This window comes from Hylobates moloch, unplaced genomic scaffold, assembly GCF_009828535.3.
Source record: "Hylobates moloch isolate HMO894 unplaced genomic scaffold, HMol_V3 SCAFFOLD_7, whole genome shotgun sequence".
In the NCBI taxonomy this organism is placed as follows: domain Eukaryota; kingdom Metazoa; phylum Chordata; class Mammalia; order Primates; family Hylobatidae; genus Hylobates; species Hylobates moloch.
Genome location: NW_026652282.1, coordinates 58,557,191 through 58,574,862, shown reverse-complemented (window position 1 = coordinate 58,574,862; position 17,672 = coordinate 58,557,191). Strand labels below are relative to the sequence as shown.

At 52.6% G+C, this 17,672-nt stretch overlaps 1 protein-coding gene across 4 annotated transcripts; it reads left to right on the top strand.

Moving 5' to 3' along the window:
- The first annotated feature begins 1,684 nt into the window (after positions 1 to 1,684).
- Positions 1,685 to 16,485, top strand: ZMYM3 (zinc finger MYM-type containing 3). Of its 4 annotated transcripts, none has more exons than XM_032757150.2 (25): positions 1,685 to 1,725; positions 2,786 to 3,471; positions 4,461 to 4,504; positions 4,818 to 4,884; positions 5,336 to 5,630; positions 5,859 to 6,036; positions 6,383 to 6,601; positions 6,893 to 7,043; positions 7,261 to 7,376; positions 7,538 to 7,624; positions 7,750 to 7,900; positions 8,156 to 8,328; positions 8,556 to 8,721; positions 9,375 to 9,472; positions 9,555 to 9,714; positions 9,969 to 10,081; positions 10,255 to 10,429; positions 10,612 to 10,758; positions 11,196 to 11,299; positions 11,619 to 11,787; positions 12,109 to 12,260; positions 13,005 to 13,119; positions 13,665 to 13,919; positions 14,755 to 14,872; positions 14,997 to 16,485. In XM_032757150.2, the coding sequence occupies exons 2-25, from the start codon at positions 2,805 to 2,807 to the stop codon at positions 15,187 to 15,189; spliced, it is 4,113 nt and encodes a 1,370-aa protein (XP_032613041.1). In that variant the 5' UTR covers positions 1,685 to 1,725; positions 2,786 to 2,804; the 3' UTR covers positions 15,190 to 16,485. The 4 variants fall into 4 exon arrangements, with proteins under 4 accessions (XP_032613041.1, XP_032613044.1, XP_032613042.1 ...); XM_032757153.2 differs by lacking the exon at positions 1,685 to 1,725 and adding an exon at positions 1,884 to 1,918 and having other exon boundaries at positions 9,375 to 9,436; XM_032757151.2 differs by lacking the exon at positions 1,685 to 1,725 and adding an exon at positions 1,885 to 1,918.
- The last annotated feature ends 1,187 nt before the right edge of the window (positions 16,486 to 17,672 follow it).

Below are 17,672 nucleotides of genomic sequence, written 5' to 3'. Positions count from 1 at the left end.
ACTTTGCTAATTTTTTGTATTTTTTGTAGAGAAGGGGTTTCACCATGTTGCTCAGGCTGGTTTGGAACTCCTGGGCTCAAAGGATCCAACCGCCTCGGCATCCCAAAGTGCGGGGATTACAGCGTGAGTCACTGCGCCAGACTTAAAATGTGGTTGTTAATGACTACGCCTGTTGTATAACCAAACTCCCCTATTACTGGGCATTTAGATTGTTTCCTTATCTGTTTTAAAGAGGAGAAAACTAAGGCCCTTCACTTGACAAATCACTTGTCCAAAGTCACCTGGCTAAAAAGTAGGCAGAACTGAGATTAGAAATCTGATCTGACTCCAGAACCCATTCTTAGGCCACCACACTGCGTCTAGAATTAATAATACACCACTTAACCCCGTTAGATAAGCTCCCCTCAACTTGAAAGATAGTGACCAGGCACCTCCACAAGCAGAGCAGCCAAGGATTCAAGTATATGTTGAGGAAGGCAGGCAATACAGAAAAAACTAGGTGGCTCAACTGAGATGGAACAAGCAGAAAATGCAAAGGGGAGGTCCAGGAATAGAAATAAACAGGAGGTAGGAGATGGGTACACAGAATGCTGGTTAAGATAAAGAGAAAGCTGGATTTGGGAAACCTAAAAGTAAGAAACTCTGGCTTTTATCTCTGTATGTAGGAGGGAGCAAAGATAACCTCAAGGCCATGTGGGGAGCTAGGAAGGATAAGGTTTCTGGGAAAAGGAATGAGAAAAGGGAGGGTAAACTCCCGAGGACTACAAGACCAGGAGAGGCTTTGTGTGGCCAGGAGGAGAGGCCAGAAGTCAACGAGGCAGGCTAGAATAGGCACTGGATACCAAACCTTCCTGTTCCTAAGGAGACTTCCTTCCAGCCTGAGCCTCCTCTAGTAGTTCGGCTACTAAATACTCTCAGCCCTTAGGGGCTGAGGTGGGAAGTGGGGAGCGGGGATTGTGAAGTGCTCTAACTATTAATATAATGCGGACTGAGAATGGATGCTGGCACACATTTTTTAAAGGCAGTAGGCTTAACGCTAGTGCCACCTACCCCTACTCCACTTCTCTAGCCTAACCTCAGCCACACCCACATGCTAAGGACCATCCAGGAGGGGGGAGCGTGTAGCGCGCCTGCGTGCTCGTGCGCACGAGAAGCAGAGAGACAGAGACGGAGACAAAAAGAGATAGGGGGAGAGAGAAAGAGAGAGAGAGACAGACAAGGACAGAAAGGGGGCGGGAGGAGAAAGAGAGAAAGAGAGAGAGAGAGAGAGATAGAGATAGAGAGAGAGACAGAGAGAGATCAGCCCTGGTGAGGGAGGAAAACTCCATAGATAATACAGGGAGCTCCTGCAGGAAGACTCAGGGAGAAGATCCCAGAACTTACCCTAAGACTGTTGAGAGAGTAGGGGGTGGCTTTGCAGGACCCGGTTTGGGGGTCATCAAGCAGTAATGGTTACTGCACAGGCGTTGCCACTGAGCCAGAGCCATTTAACCCGACCTGTGTGGCTGGGGATCAAGCTTCAGATACCCCATAACTCTGACTCTCTGACTGTTTTGGGGGCCCCGTGGCTGCAGACAAGGGAAGGAGGGGCACGTGAGGGCTGGGTCCCTGCCTTCCCCCATCCTCCGCTGTCACTCACTACCCCAACAGTCGCCCAGGGGGCGGGCCCCGGAGAGGTGGGGATGGGGGAGGGTAATCTTGGCAGGCGCCTGCTGCATGGCGTAGGTAGGGACTATTGAGGGGGGCGGACGCCGGGGGGGGGGGAACACGAGTGGGAAGCGAAGAGAGACACGGGGAGGGGGAGGGGACCGGGAACCATTTGAATGAGAGGAGGGGATCACGGGTAGAGTGGGCTCCAGGAGGTAGGGCGGGCAGGGTGTGACGGGGGCCAGACTCTCGAGCCAGGTAAGGGGAGCAGGTGCGTAGATCTGTGTTTTCTGTGGGTGAGCGCACTCGGCCCTTGGGTGGAAAGGGGACGCCGCCTTTCCCGGGGGGCCGGCTTCAAAGCTCCAGAGGCTATCTTTTCCTTCTCAACTAACGGGGCCCCGGGCGGGGGCTCAGGCGCCGTCTCTAGTGGCTGTACTCCACTCCGCAATTTCCAGGCGGCCACTGGACTGGGAGTCTCGCGCCGGGGGCCGGCGCTGTCTCGCGAGCCCCCTCCTCGAGCCAGCCAATGGGGTTGGTTGCTGGCACCGCCCGCCCGCCTGGTGCAGAGCGCTGGGCGCTGCGAGCGGCGCTGCCATTTAAAGGGGCCGCGACCCCTGTCCCGGCTGCTAGGGAGGGAGGTGGAGAAGGAGCGCGGGGCCGTCGCTGTCTGCAGTTCTAGGCTTGTAGCCTTTGCACTAACCCTGCCGCAGGTAGGGGTCGGGCCTGCTCAAGCCGAACCGAACCTGCAAGCGGGATCTTGCAGTAGCCGGGAGGCAGTGGTGGGGGGGGGTCTAAGGAGAGATCGTAGCTCCAAAATGTCTTCCTGTAAATGCCTGAGGTTGGGGGTGGGCAAGGACAAGGAAAAGGGACGGGGCAAGAATGGCGACCTGGAAGGTAATGGGAAGGGTTGGGAAGGCATTTGTGGGGGGGGGGGAAGAACGCCTCTCCCCACTGGGGGCGCTGTATTGGGGGGAGTGGTCATTAGGACTAAAGCCTTCGGAAATGCTTGTAGATTGTGGTGGTGGGGGCTGCTCATGAGAAATCCAAGTGGATGATGGGGTGTGTCTCAGAGCCTATATAAGAAGGAATTCTGGCTAAGACCACCTCTACTGCCCCCTCTTCTACTCCTAATCTGCAGTACATATCCAGCCATACTCATGGACCCCAGTGATTTCCCCAGTCCATTTGACCCATTGACCCTGCCAGAGAAGCCCCTGGCTGGAGACCTACCAGTAGATATGGAATTTGGAGAGGATCTGCTGGAATCCCAGACTGCCCCAACTCGAGGATGGGCACCCCCTGGCCCTTCTCCATCCTCGGGAGCCTTGGACCTGCTTGATACCCCTGCTGGCCTGGAAAAAGACCCTGGAGTCCTGGATGGAGCCACTGAGTTGCTGGGGCTGGGGGGGCTGCTCTATAAAGCCCCCTCTCCCCCGGAGGTGGACCACGGTCCTGAGGGAACCCTGGCATGGGATGCGGGGGATCAGACCCTAGAGCCTGGACCAGGGGGCCAGACCCCTGAGGTGGTACCACCTGATCCGGGGGCTGGGGCAAATTCCTGTTCACCCGAGGGGCTACTAGAGCCTTTGGCTCCAGATTCTCCAATAACACTGCAGTCCCCACATATTGAAGAGGAGGAGACCACCTCCATAGCTACTGCGAGAAGGGGCTCCCCTGGGCAGGAGGAGGAGCTTCCCCAAGGGCAGCCACAGAGCCCAAATGCCCCCCCTAGCCCTTCAGTGGGAGAGACTCTGGGGGATGGAATCAACAGTTCTCAGACCAAACCTGGGGGCTCTAGCCCCCCTGCACATCCTTCCTTGCCAGGTAGGTTGCCTAATTATCTGGAGAATCAGGGCTGGGAGAGGGTGGTGGTAAGGAGGGGTGGCTATGTGCTTTGGGACGTAGTGGGGAGGAGGAGGGTGGAGAGATAAGTGTAGGGATGTGTGTGGGGAAGGACTTGGGGTTTACGAGGGAGGAGTGGGATGGTGTGTAGAGGAAGATTAAGGAAAATAGGGGTGGGCATAGGCTGTGGGGGAGGAATGGGGTAAGGTTTCAGGGAGCGTAGGTTGAGAGGAGTGAATTTGGTGGGAAGGGTTGCCTTTTTCCTACCCCAGTGGGCTTTTGGTGCCAGAGTCCTTCCTTCAGGATTTGGGGGAGTACACCAGGCTTCTTGGTTCTAAGACCTTCACCGCTTTTTGGTTCTAGATGGGAGTGGGATTTCTGGGTTTGATGAATGGTAACTAGGTTCTGGAGCCCCTAACAGCATAAGGATTTCAGCAGAGCGATAGAAATGCAGGGTCTAGGATAGCGTCTCTGATAGGGGAGGGACAACCTTGACTTGAGAGGCTCTAGTTTCTCCCCTCTTCTGCCTAGTGATGTGCCTCTATCAGGCTGTGACGAGGGTCTTAGGGCTTATATAACCACCCGAATCCAGGGGAAGCTACCCATACACTGATGCTTCCTTTTCCTTTTACTACCTTTGGGTGGTTGTGTGTGTTTTTCATTGGTAAAATATAAATTCTTAATGAAAGGTATATTACCTGTGTTTCCTTAACCCCCAAGGATTGGGACGGAAAGCTGGTGGGAAGGATAGATTTTTTTTTTTTTTCATGGAATAGCTGCACGTGCACCCCCCCACCCTTAGTACAGAGCCTGAGGTAACCCTGAGAGGGGCCCCAAGAAGCCACAGGCACTCGAGTTTTCCCTTTCAGTTTTGAGTAAGTTCTTCCCCAGGAATGGAGGCGGGGGTTGGGCCAGGGAGAGGGTGGTGAGGGCAGGCTCAACATTTAGGCTGCCTTCTGCTTCCTTTGCAGGAGATGGCCTGACTGCGAAGGCGAGTGAGAAGCCGCCTGAACGGGTGAGGGGGAGGGGATTGGAAGGAGTCTGGTTCCCCCTTAGCTCTGGGAAGGACAGACCCTTCATTTTCCCTCCCAGATGTTGTTCTGTAGAGAGTGTGTGTAAGGAGAGTTAGGAGGAGGGAGGGAGCACTAGTGTCTACTGCTTGTTGGGGAGAAAGTCCAGCCTCCTTTTCTTCCCTCCTCCTAAGGGCTGGGCCAAGGGTCCCCACTCTCCCTTCCCCCTCCCATCTTCTATCCCCCCCCAAACCCTGTACTAGTGTTAGCCTGGCCAGGGTGTCAGTTTTCCTCCCCTCCCATCTTTCCGAGGTACAGAAGAGAAGCGAGCGCGTTAGGAGAGCAGAACCTCCAAAACCTGAGGTTGTAGATTCCACTGAGAGCAGTAAGTAGGATTTGAGGAAGTGTGACCTGGGAGTTCTGGGTGTGGAAGAGGTCCGAAAGTGGCATGCGGCAGGGCATGGATCTTCTAGCTCCTGCAGTCCTGCTCCGTGCAGCACATGAAGTGCCTGTCTCCGCTATGGGTTGGCATGGGAACCAGGGGCAGTGGGGGAAATTGAAAACAAGAGCAGTGAGAATGGCGAGTTTCCTGTTTCAGCTATGCCATCTCTGTCTCCGAATCTTCTCATTTAGAGCCTCTTCCTTTCCCTCCCTGGGAGGTTACAGAGTAACCAAGGGAGAGAGACACCAAGGTCTTAAGATACTCATGTAACAAGGGCCAGGGTGTAAAGGCCGAAACAACAGGGATCCCAGGAGAGGGACTGAACTGTTGGTCAGGGGATGGTTGGAGACCTGGTTTGGTGGCCTTTCTCATGTCCATCCCCCCACTTTCTCAGTTCCAGTGTCAGATGAGGATTCTGATGCCATGGTAGATGACCCCAATGATGAGGACTTTGTGCCATTCCGGCCCCGGCGCTCTCCTCGCATGTCCCTACGCTCAAGTGTGTCACAAAGGGCCGGGCGCTCTGCAGTGGGCACCAAGATGACTTGTGCACATTGCCGGACACCACTGCAGAAGGGGCAGACTGCCTATCAGCGCAAGGGGCTGCCTCAGCTCTTCTGCTCGTCATCCTGCCTCACCACTTTCTCCAAGAAGCCCTCGGGCAAAAAGACCTGTACCTTCTGCAAGAAGTGCGTGAGGGTCTTGGGGGCTGTGCAGAGGGCAGGGATCTGGGCAGGAGTATGAGTAAGACAGAGACTGTTGGTAAGAACCTTACAGGATGGAGCTGGGCGAGAGAGTGATGTAGGGAGGGAGTCAGAGTATTTGGCTCTATGGTCATTGATCCTGGAGGAGGGGCGGAAGCTGAGGAAATGAGAGGGTGATTTTGAGTGAATATTCAAACCTGTTCCCACCTCTAGGGAGATCTGGAACACCAAGGACTCGGTTGTGGCGCAGACTGGTTCTGGAGGCTCCTTCCATGAGTTCTGCACGTCCGTCTGTCTCTCCCTGTATGAGGCCCAGCAGCAGCGCCCGATCCCCCAGTCTGGGGATCCCGCCGATGCTACTCGCTGCAGCATATGCCAGAAGACTGGAGAGGTGAGGACACTCAGTGGGGGCTGATTTACAGAGCCTGGCCAGCCCTGATCTGCCCCTCCCATCCTGGGGCTGCAGGGTCCAGGCCCTGTGGAAAGGGGAGTGGGGAGGAAAGGCGGCCATCATGAGGGAGCGTATTCAAGGACAGAGCTTCTCCAGGATGTGCACAGCTGGCCTTCCTTACTTCCCAGGACCTCACCATCAAGTCGGCAGCCTGCGGCGCAGGTTGGGGGGTCCCTGGGCCCACTGTCTGCTGTGAAGGTCTAGGGTGAGGTGGGGGGCTGACCTTGCATTGGGGTGGGCGGTGGTGGCCAGGCCCTAGCTCAGGGTGCGTATGTGTGTGTGGCAGGTCCTGCACGAGGTCAGCAATGGCAGCGTGGTGCACCGGCTCTGCAGCGATTCTTGCTTCTCCAAATTCCGGGCCAACAAGGGACTGAAAACCAACTGTTGTGACCAGTGTGGGGCTTACATCTACACCAAGACCGGGAGCCCTGGCCCTGAGCTCCTCTTCCACGAGGGCCAACAAAAGCGGTTCTGCAACACAACCTGCTTGGGGGCATACAAGAAGGTGGGGCCGAGGGAGTAGTGCATTAGAGGGCTGTAGAAGGGGGTGTGGTTCTTGGGTTATAAATAAAGGTGGCTGACGGGTCAAGGGCTGGGTGAAATAAAACAAATAAAGGGGGTTTCAATTGTATCTGTTATGTTTTATTTTTGAAGCTGGCTGGTGGATACACAGGTCTTTGTTACATCATCATCTATACTTTTTTTGTATGCCTGAAATATTTCATGTTTAAAACATTTAAAAAATAAAAGTGAAGGGACAAATCCAGCCTCAGCCTCTCCTTCCCCATCCTCACAGAAAAACACACGTGTGTACCCATGTGTCTGGTGCAAGACCCTGTGTAAGAACTTTGAGATGCTATCACATGTGGATCGTAATGGCAAGACCAGCTTGTTCTGTTCCCTGTGCTGTACCACTTCTTACAAAGTGAAGCAGGCAGGGCTCACTGGTAGGTGCAAAGCCCTCTTCTCTGAGTCCCCTGCTGGCCTTCTCTCTACCTCCCATACTCCCCTCTTCCAGAGTAATCCTTGCTGCCCAACCTCAGCCCCAACCACATCTCCCCGTGGATTTTCTGTTCGTCTCTTACACTGCCTGACACCTTCTGTGTGCTCTCTCTCTCCCTCTCTCTTTCTCTTTTCCTCTCTCTCTTTCTCTCTATGCCCCAGGCCCTCCCCGACCCTGCAGCTTCTGCCGCCGCAGCCTCTCTGACCCCTGTTACTACAACAAGGTTGACCGCACAGTCTACCAGTTCTGCAGCCCCAGCTGCTGGACCAAGTTCCAGGTACTCCAGACCCTGGACCAGGGATAGAAGGGTTTGGCAACATAAAGAGGGTTGGAGAATTGGGGTAGGCAGGCCTGGGCAGAGCAAAGAACAAGCCTGACTCCCCTTCCCCACCGCTGCACACATCTTGCCCCTCCCTTACTTGTCTTCCTTCCCTCCAGCGCACAAGCCCCGAGGGGGGCATTCACCTGAGCTGTCACTACTGTCACAGCCTCTTCAGTGGCAAGCCTGAGGTCTTGGACTGGCAGGTAAGAGCCCCACCCCCACCTACATCTTGCCACATGACCAGACTGTCTGAAGGGGTCCTTCCACTTGGCCCCTGCTGGGGCCAGATGTTACAGCTTGTCCTCCCTGCCCTGTTCCCCCACCTCAGGACCAGGTGTTCCAGTTCTGCTGCCGTGATTGCTGTGAGGACTTCAAGCGGCTTCGGGGTGTGGTGTCCCAGTGTGAGCACTGTCGGCAGGAGAAACTCTTGCATGAGAAACTCCGATTCAGCGGAGTGGAGAAAAGCTTCTGCAGCGAAGGTAAGGAGATGGGGAAGGGCAGAAGACACTATAACTCCCAGCCAGGGAGAATGGAGGAGAAGGGAGGGAGGCCGGGAAAGTAGTCCATGAGGCAGGGCCTTCTGCCCGGGATGTTCTACCCCTATCTCCCCTAAAGCTTTGGGCACGAGGGGCTGCTTAGAGAGAGGTTTCAGGTATAGCACCTTGAAAAGGTTGAGTCTCTTGCCCTTGGGTATCTGTGTCTCTGTACTCTCTTTCCTCTTCTCCTCTTTCCAGGCTGTGTGCTGCTGTACAAACAGGACTTCACTAAGAAGCTGGGCTTGTGCTGTATCACTTGTACTTACTGCTCCCAGACCTGCCAGCGTGGAGTCACCGAGCAACTGGATGGCAGCACCTGGGACTTCTGCAGTGAGGACTGTAAGAGCAAGTACCTGCTGTGGTACTGCAAGGTAAGGAGGGTCAGCATGCGAGCGAGGCGGGAAAGAGGGCGGTGCGGAGCACGGGCTGTGGTACTGAGCTCGGGGTGTGGACAGATCTCCAGGGAGGGCAGCCAGCCTTCCATCTCTAAGCCGGCCCGATCTCCAAGGGGAGGGAGGAGCATGGCTTATCCCAGGGGAAAGAAAGGGCCCAACGCATTTTAGGGAGGCAGGTCTGATCATCCTTTTGACATCCTCAGGCTGCCCGGTGCCATGCCTGTAAGCGCCAGGGGAAGCTGCTGGAGACCATCCACTGGCGTGGGCAGATCCGTCACTTCTGCAACCAGCAGTGTCTTCTGCGCTTCTACAGCCAGCAGAACCAACCCAACCTGGATACCCAGAGTGGGCCCGAGAGCCTCCTGAACAGTGAGTCCCGGGCAGGGGGTACACTCTGTTAGAGGGGGCCTGGACTCTACTAAGCCTAAGCCTAGCCCCTTTCTCCTTCCTCTTGTGTTCACCTCATCCCTGGCCAGATAGGGTGCTAGTACTGTGAACTGTATTCTCTTTTAGCTTCCGAACCCTGCAGGTACCAGGGGGAGTCTTATTTAAAGCTTCTTGGAGTTAGTGTCTACTGATTGTCTATGAAATGTATATTGTTAGGGAGTGGGTGCCTTTCCTGGTAGGATGGGGCATATAGGGGTTATGGTTACATTTCTGAGATAAGGAAATCTCAGCATAAACTCTACGTCTAGTGAGACTGAAGACTGCTATTTCTAGAATGTTACCCCTGCCCCTTCACAACTCCAGGGATAACAGACTCTTCAGGCTATCTAGATGGAAGGTCTCAAATGTGGGTTTTGGGGGAAAATGTAATGTTTCATTCTCCAGGAGCAAAGAATCTTTTAGGCTGCTATTGCTAGGGCATAGAGGAGACTAGATCTGGGAAGGCAAGGGGGGCAAATCCTAGAAGTTCCCATCTGTATTTGGTGTACCAGTTAATGAAGCTCTCCTGGAACACAGGTAAGGAAAATGGAGAGCTAGTCCCTTGGATGAGAGCATTCATTTGTTTTGATCTACAGGTCAGTCTCCTGAGTCAAAACCCCAGACACCCTCTCAAACCAAAGTGGAGAACAGCAACACAGTGAGGACCCCAGAGGAAAATGGGAATTTGGGCAAGGTCGGGACAAAAGCCAAGGGGGAGGATAATCTCAGAGGAGGGTACGGCGGTTGGCGGCACAAATGTTCCTTTGTCTTTGCAGATCCCTGTGAAGACCCGATCAGCTCCCACTGCTCCCACCCCTCCACCCCCACCGCCCCCAGCAACACCCCGCAAAAACAAGGCTGCCATGTGTAAGCCACTGATGCAGAATCGGGGCGTCTCCTGCAAGGTGGAGATGAAGTCCAAAGGAAGTCAGACAGGTGAGCCAGGGTACCTCGATGCCACAGGCTGTATTCCAGAGTCCTAGGCCTGCCAGCCCTATGTCCGTGAGCTGGACAAGGGGATTTCTTAGGTAGCTGAAGCCTCATTCATATGGTCGTCCTAGAATCATAGAGGTGTCTTTCAGCCTTTGATTCAAGGGCAGTTTTGTGACACTGAGCACGTTAGAGCTTTTGGTGGGTCAGATGTGACCAGTCCAGCAGGGTCTCTGAGAAGACCCCTTTCTTATCCACAGAAGAGTGGAAGCCACAGGTGATCGTGCTGCCCATCCCAGTGCCCATCTTCGTGCCAGTGCCTATGCATCTGTACTGCCAGAAAGTCCCGGTGCCTTTCTCGATGCCTATCCCCGTAAGTTTCCCTGCCCTTCCTGGCTGGGTCCTCCTTTCACCTTCCAGGTTTGAGATCCACCCTTTCCCCTTACTCTCATCAACTGTTCCCCTTCACTCTCATCATCTGTCCCCCCCACTTCCCCCCAACTGCTGGTGTGGTTCTTGGCATTTAGTTGGGATTTGTGCCTCCAGGTGCCTGTGCCCATGTTCTTGCCCACTACCTTGGAGAGCACAGACAAGATTGTAGAGACCATTGAGGAGCTGAAGGTGAAGATCCCTTCCAACCCCTTGGAGGCCGACATCCTGGCTATGGCAGAAATGATTGCAGAGGCTGAGGAGTTAGACAAGGCCTCATCTGACCTTTGTGGTATGCCATAGATGGTGGTGACGAGGGAGACAGGGTGCTACCAGCGTGTCTCTGCCCGAGGGGGTGGTATTGGTGATCTTGGTGCCTAGTAGAATGGGAGGATAGTTGGGATCAGTCCCTGAAAGCTTGTGAGGGTGCTAGCAGGAGTTCGTAACCACTGAGCCAACTTCTCTGCTTCCCAGATCTTGTGAGCAACCAGAGTGCAGAGGGACTCCTGGAAGACTGTGACCTGTTTGGGCCTGCTCGAGATGATGTCCTGGCCATGGCAGTCAAGATGGCCAATGTCTTGGATGAACCTGGGCAAGACTTGGAGGCAGACTTCCCTAAGAGTGAGTAAGATTGGAGCCGTGCCCACTGAGTATGGTAGCATTTGTGCTATCAGGAAGGGAGTGTCCCTTGTGTCCCTGAGCATGACCCTGAAAAGTGTTCATTGTGATTCTAAGACGGAAGGTTCTTACAGGGAGCAGTGCCAGAGGCACCAGGACAGGTGCACTCTTTTAGACTTCTGAGTCATGCTTTTTTTTTTTTTTTAAATTTTTGAGCTGTAAAAAAACATAAAATTTCACCATGTTCAACATGTTTACAGTTCAGTAGTTCACATTGCTGTGTTTTGCATTTCTGTGCCTCTGAGCATGCTTTTTGGTATAGCTTTACTGGTTCCTTTGGCTCATCTAGTGTCAAGTGGGCAAGCAGCAGGGGTGGGGCAGGAGGGCTGCAGGGTTGAGATCTTAAGAAATTGATTTCTTCTTTCTTTCCTTTTCATTAGATCCTCTGGACATTAATCCCAGTGTAGACTTCCTCTTTGATTGTGGCCTGGTAGGGCCTGAGGATGTGTCTACTGAACAAGACCTTCCCCGAACCATGAGGAAGGTAGGGCTGGGGCTACTGTATGTACAAAAGAAGAATGGAGGCCCAAAGGGGAGAGGATGCGAGAGCCAAGCCAGCAACCATAGTTTGACCTTCCCTAACCTCCTTTCTCCAACACTAGAAGTACTGAGATAAAGCCAAACTTTGCTCTCCCCTCATCTTACAGGGTCATCAAAGCTATTCCTGGGGCTCTGTGCTGTGGAAGCTTGCTGTGGGCTTACATCAGCCCCTACCCCGGCCAGCAGTAAATACGGTGCTGACTAGCTTTCACCTTGCCTCTGGCCTTACCTCTACCACGCCCCTGCTTTCTCTTCCTCTCCAGGGTCAAAAGCGGCTGGTGCTTTCCGAAAGCTGCTCCCGGGACTCCATGAGCAGTCAGCCTAGTTGTACCGGGCTCAACTATTCATATGGTGTCAATGCTTGGAAGTGCTGGGTGCAGTCAAAATATGCCAACGGAGAAACCAGCAAGGGTGATGAGCTGCGCTTTGGCCGTGAGTACTTGGGGATGGGGGGTGTGGGGAGGCAGGGACAGGGAGAAGGAGGGGAAAGGGGAGAAGGGGCTGGGCCTGTGATTCAGCTGAAGATGTCTAGAAGTGATAAGGGTGTGATCACTTAAGGATGCCCTGTGAAGATGGGGAGGAGTTGTAGATTAAAGGGAAATGCTGTCTAGGTTCAAGGTTAGGGGCTCTTTCTGTAATTGTTCAGGAGCTAGGCATGACTAAGGGATGAAGGGGTTAATGGTGATGGAGCTAAGTGAAATTCTCCATGTAGAGTTTTTCTTAATCCTGTCCCTGCACAACTTATCACTGCAGCCAAACCCATGCGTATCAAAGAGGATATTCTCGCCTGCTCAGCTGCTGAGCTCAACTATGGTCTGGCCCAGTTTGTGAGAGAAATCACTCGGCCCAATGGTGAACGATATGAACCTGACAGTATCTACTATTTGTGTCTTGGCATCCAGCAGGTACCTCTTGTGCACCACCTCGCTTCCTGTCACTCTTAACACAGCAGGCAGGGTCTAACCAGAAATGATTCTGGGTTAGGCACGGTGGCTCACGCCTGTAATCCCAACCCTTTGGGAGGCTGAGGCAGGAGGATCGCTTCAAGCCAGGAGTTTGAGACCAGCCCGGGCAACAAAGTGATACCCATCTACCCCAAAAATATTTTTTTAATGAAAAAAAAAAGCACTTATTCTGTTGCACTGCCTGTTCCTCATCTTGTGCCCTACCTGAAGCAGGCAGCTTGCCTTTAATCTCCTACTCCAAATAGAAGATGAGATGTCAATACTCTTCTAAAATCAAAACTGCATTCCAGGACTGTTGGCTAAGGAGCAGTCTTCATTGCTATCCAGGTCCCCTTTGTAATCTTTAAGCCCATTCTAGGAGGGGAGGGATGAGTGGAGCTGGGATCCTTGAGTGCTGGGGTAATGTTTAGTTCTCCCTGGGAGAAGTCAATCACGTATTACCTGAGAAGGAGGTGTGGGCTTCTAAAGAACATCTCCTCCAAGCCTCCTCCTCTTCCAGCAAAGCCTGAGTAGCGCAGAGCTGTGGGTATACCTGGGGGAAAGCACTCGAGGCCACCTAATCAAGCAACTGTTTCCCATCGTCTCCTAATGATCAAGGACACCATACCTGGGGGCTTCAGCATCATTATCTTTCTTCTAGGACCTATAGTCTAGCCTTAGGTGTGTCTGTTTTTCTTTCCCCAGTACTTGCTGGAAAATAACCGGATGGTGAACATTTTCACGGACCTTTACTACCTGACTTTTGTTCAAGAACTCAACAAGTCGCTGAGTACCTGGCAGCCCACCCTCCTCCCCAACAGTAAGGGACAGGGACGTAGCAACCCCTACCCCCTTTCTCCATTCTTCCAATCCACCATCCCGAGAGTCCTGTACTGTTTGGTCTGCCACTCTTCACAAAGGGCCCGAGGGCAGGAGCGTGTAGCTGGATGCCTCAGGGTTTAGAGTTAAAGGAGCACAGGAGCGCCTGTTCTTGAACATGAGGAGGGGATCAAGACTTAGGTCTGAAGAGCTATCTCTAGGACCAGAAAAAGATGGCCTGGGTTTGGGTGGTAAGTAAAGAAAGAAAGCAAGAAATCGTGGGACTCCTCAAGGTTTACATTTACCTGTCTACAACTTGAGGGTGGTGAGAGGCATTCCAAATGCAGGTGTGGAAAGTATATATTTTTTAAAGCCCAGTCCCACTGTGTAGTGTAGCAAGTGTAGCGAAGTGACACTGTTTTATATACAAAGGTTACTCACCAAATGAGAATTGTGTGGGAAATGAGCAGGGCACATGGGATGGGAAGTGGTTGGGTTTGGGTAGCCACTCCCTCCTGACCGGCCTCTCCCCCTTGACCATTGTAGATACGGTGTTCTCTCGAGTGGAGGAGGAGCACCTCTGGGAGTGTAAGCAACTGGGGGTCTACTCGCCCTTTGTCCTCCTCAACACCCTCATGTTCTTCAACACTAAGTTTTTTGGGCTGCAGACAGCTGAGGAACACATGCAACTCTCCTTCACCAATGTGGTGCGGCAGTCCCGCAAGTGTACCACCCCTCGGGGCACCACCAAGGTGGTGAGCATCCGCTACTATGCCCCAGTCCGCCAGAGGAAAGGGCGAGGTACGAGGCTGCCCCCTCCCCTGTGCTTTTGCCCCTTCTCTGCCTTCCCCTTCCACGCCCTGCCGTAACCCACCATACCTGCCAGGTCGGCCCTCTCCTTGGCCCCTAGCTTCCCTCTCCTTCCGTTCCTGTGTGCAGAAAGGGTAGAAATAGCCAGTCCTCCTACCTGATAGGCAGTAGCTGTCGCATAAATAAGAGGTCACCCTGTGGCCTGTTTCCCCCCTTTCCTCATTTAAGACAGTTTACTTGCTTGCCTGCTTTTTCTGGGTGGTGGACAGGTAGGAAACTGTTGGGTGTGTTTGGCTGTGGGGGAGGGTAGACTGAATGAATGACAGGCTTTCTGTGATTCTTTGCTCTCGGGCCTAACAACAACTGCACCTTGGTTTCCATTTTTTCTGTCCCTGGACTTCTGTCCTGTCTGAGTGAAGTTTCCAAGGTCCTTTCTGTGGACCCATGCTTCTACCTGGACTAATGCACAAGGAGTTGGGGTCATTGCTGTTTCTCTATCCCAGAAGGCAAGCCCACCCTTGCAGTAGGGTCTGTTTTATCAGGTTTTTTGAATAACTTCTGAGATCACCTCTGCAAGATAGCAACTTGGGGGAGATTTTAAAGAGAGTCTTTGGCAGTGGGAACTGGGGAGGGTTGCATAACAACAGCCCGACAGGATGTTGGGTTGGCGTGGGAGAGGGAAACTGACCCCTTCTTCCACCTCTCCATCTTGATGAGACTGTAATTTGTGTCGTGACGCCTTCTCCCTGTGCCCTGGACTGTGCTCTTGGATGTGGCTCATGGAGCCTGTGCTCTTAATGAGTCTGAGTCATTTCCCTCCCTACAGACACGGGTCCTGGAAAACGGAAGAGAGAAGATGAAGCCCCTATCTTAGAGCAGCGTGAGAACCGCATGAATCCCCTCCGCTGCCCTGTCAAGTTCTATGAATTCTATCTCTCAAAATGGTGAGTTAGTGGGTTGGCAGGAAAAGCATTAGCATGGGAACCCGAGGGATCTATTTTGCCTTGGTACTGATCTTCTGTCCTGCCACCCCCACTCCCACCCCCACCCCCACCCCCGATGTTGCAGTCCTGAAAGCCTCCGGACTCGCAACGATGTGTTCTACCTGCAACCTGAACGGTCCTGCATCGCCGAGTCACCTCTCTGGTATTCTGTGATCCCCATGGACCGCAGCATGTTGGAGAGCATGCTCAATCGCATCCTGGCTGTGCGCGAGATTTATGAGGAACTGGGTCGTCCTGGGGAGGAAGACCTGGACTGAGCTCGTGTGCCATCCATATCCATCTTTCACATCAATGTCTGTCCTGTGGCCATGTCCCTCAGGGTGACAGGCCCAGGAACCAATGCTACTCATTCTGAAGGGCCCTGACTGCTCCTTTCTGCTCACCCATTCCCTGCCTTCTCTAGGAACCCTGGCTTTTATCTTCTTCCATACCACTTGACAACCATGGGGCCCTGGTCTTCTGTACTCAGGGGCTGGTCTCCCGGTGATGGGCAAAAGCCAGCTTGCCCATTTTCTTTATGCTTCAGAGTAAACCCCTCCTTCTGGGTCCAGACTCTGGGTGGAGTGTTAATAGCTCTGGTGATCCTGTTGGCTTTGAGTTTCCTGACCCATCCCGCATAGGTAGAGCCTCTTGTTCCTAGGCATGACCTAGGGAAAAACCCAGCTGCCTTCTCTGCCCTGTGCCCACTCCCTTCTCTACTCTTCCCCAGCACCACCCAAAAAGGTCTTATCTGAAAGGTATGAAATAATAAACAATGAAAGCGATGAGGGGACCATTTACATAAAACACAGAGCTTAGACACTCTTCCCCTCCTATGAAATAATTGGTTGTTGGCACCATCTCACCATCGCGTATCCCTCACCCCCTCGGCAAGCACCAATCCTTGGTGCTACCGTTTTTAAAATCTTCCAAATGCCTTTTTTTTCCTCAGAGGCAGAGAATGACTAAGTACGGGGAGCAGACTCCTGTTGTGCAGACTCCTGTCCCCTTGGTTTCTGTGTTTGTCTCTCTGCCATCTTAGGTTGCCATGAGCCATGGTGTCAACATGCTTAGCCCCCTCTGTAACTGCCTCCCTTTAGTTCAATGGACAGACCTCCCAAGGCAAAAACTACCTTCTGACTTGGATTGAGGCTGGGTTCCCCTCTATTGTTGCCCCATCATAAGAGCTAGGCCAAGCCTGTGGGAGCTTGAGTCATGCAGGATGGGATCTGTGGTCAAAGGACAGGCGAGGAGCTGTGGGCGCAGGGCCTGCCCCCACTGCCTACATCTTCTCTCTTCCCCATCTTGCGTTGGAGGTCCCAGAAAACAATTAGCTTCTGGCAAAGGGGGTACCCAGTTCTTTCCCTGTTGACTTTGCTGTTTCCCAGGCTCCTTTTTGTGTTTTTATAACTGTCACCAGTTAGCCACTGTTTAAATTGTATATATTGTTCTGAGGCGCCTGGCCTGTCCCTTCAGTGAGCCATGCCCACCCTTGTGTTGTAGTGAGAAGCTGTTGTCACGACTAACCTTCTGTCTCTGAAATTGTTTGTTTCAAATAAAGAGTTAAAATTGTCTTTTGTCTTTTCTGGGTGATGGATATAGAGGAGCAACACTGGATAACTTCAAATCTCTCCAAGTGTAAACAAGTCAGGTGCTTGAGAATCGTTCTTACTTTACTGTCTTACTTTGAATCTACTGGGAATGTGGTCTTTTTTTTTTTTATAACAAGTTTCCAAACACTTAAGGAAAAAAAAATACTCACTAGCCATGTATTAAGGACCTATTATGTTTAAAGACCTAGATTACGTGCTTCAAAAAAGACAAAGACTGGTTAGACCAGGATCCAATCCCCAGCAGGCTCCCAGGCTATAGGGGAGACCAAATAGTACACAATTAGTCGTAATACAGGCAGAATAAAATGAATAGTGCTATGAGAGGACAGAGGAATAAATAACTCACTTCAGGTTTACAGGGAGGCTGGGTGCAGTGGCTTGCGTCTGTAATCCCAGTACTTTGGGAGGCCAAGGTGGGAGGATTCCCTCAGCCCAGGAGTTCAAGACTAGCCTGGGCAACATGGCAAAACCCCATCTCTAACAAAAATATAAGAACTAACTGGGCGTGGTGGCGCACACCAGTAGTCACAGCTATTGAGGAAGCTGAGGCTGGGGAGGATCGTTTGAGCCTGGGAGGCGAAGTTGCAATGAGCCGAGATCACCCCACTGCACCCATTCTGGGTGACAGTGAAACTTTGTCTCAAAAACAGACAACACACGTGTATAGGGAGGCTATGTGACGGTTTACCAAGGGAGGTGGCATTAGACCTGGGCCTCAAACACAAAGTGGAAAGGGTTGGGAGGCCACAGATGTAGGGGTGGGAAGTGCAAGGCTGAGATTTTTCCAACCAAGGGGTGGTAGGCTCAGATCTATTTCTTTAGGGAGAAAATCCCCAGAACAATATGAAGAATAGCGAGTGGGAGTAGGCCTGAAAGCCTGGAGATTGGTGGAAGGAGTATGGCTAAGAGGTTCTGTGGACCTCAATGGGGACTGTGAGGATAGGGAAGGGAAAAAAAGATTCAAAGTAAATTTCAGGCATTTTGAAGGTCTAGTCTGCAGGATCTGATGAATCATTAGAAGTAAAGGTTCTGGGGGGGGTGGCTCACGCCTGTAATCCCAGCACTTTGAGAGGCAGAGCTGGGTGAATCATTTGAGGTCAGGAGTTTGAGACCAGCCTGGCCAACATGGCGAAACTCCATCTCTACCA

Coding starts and splice junctions, on each gene's coding strand:
- ZMYM3 (XM_032757150.2), top strand. CDS start 2,805: ATGGACCCCAGTGATTTCCCCAGTCCATTTGACCCATTGACCCTGCCA. Junction 4,505..4,817: donor GTGAGAAGCCGCCTGAACGG/GTGAGGGGGAGG, acceptor TCCGAGGTACAG/AAGAGAAGCGAGCGCGTTAG. Junction 13,120..13,664: donor GCCCACCCTCCTCCCCAACA/GTAAGGGACAGG, acceptor TGACCATTGTAG/ATACGGTGTTCTCTCGAGTG.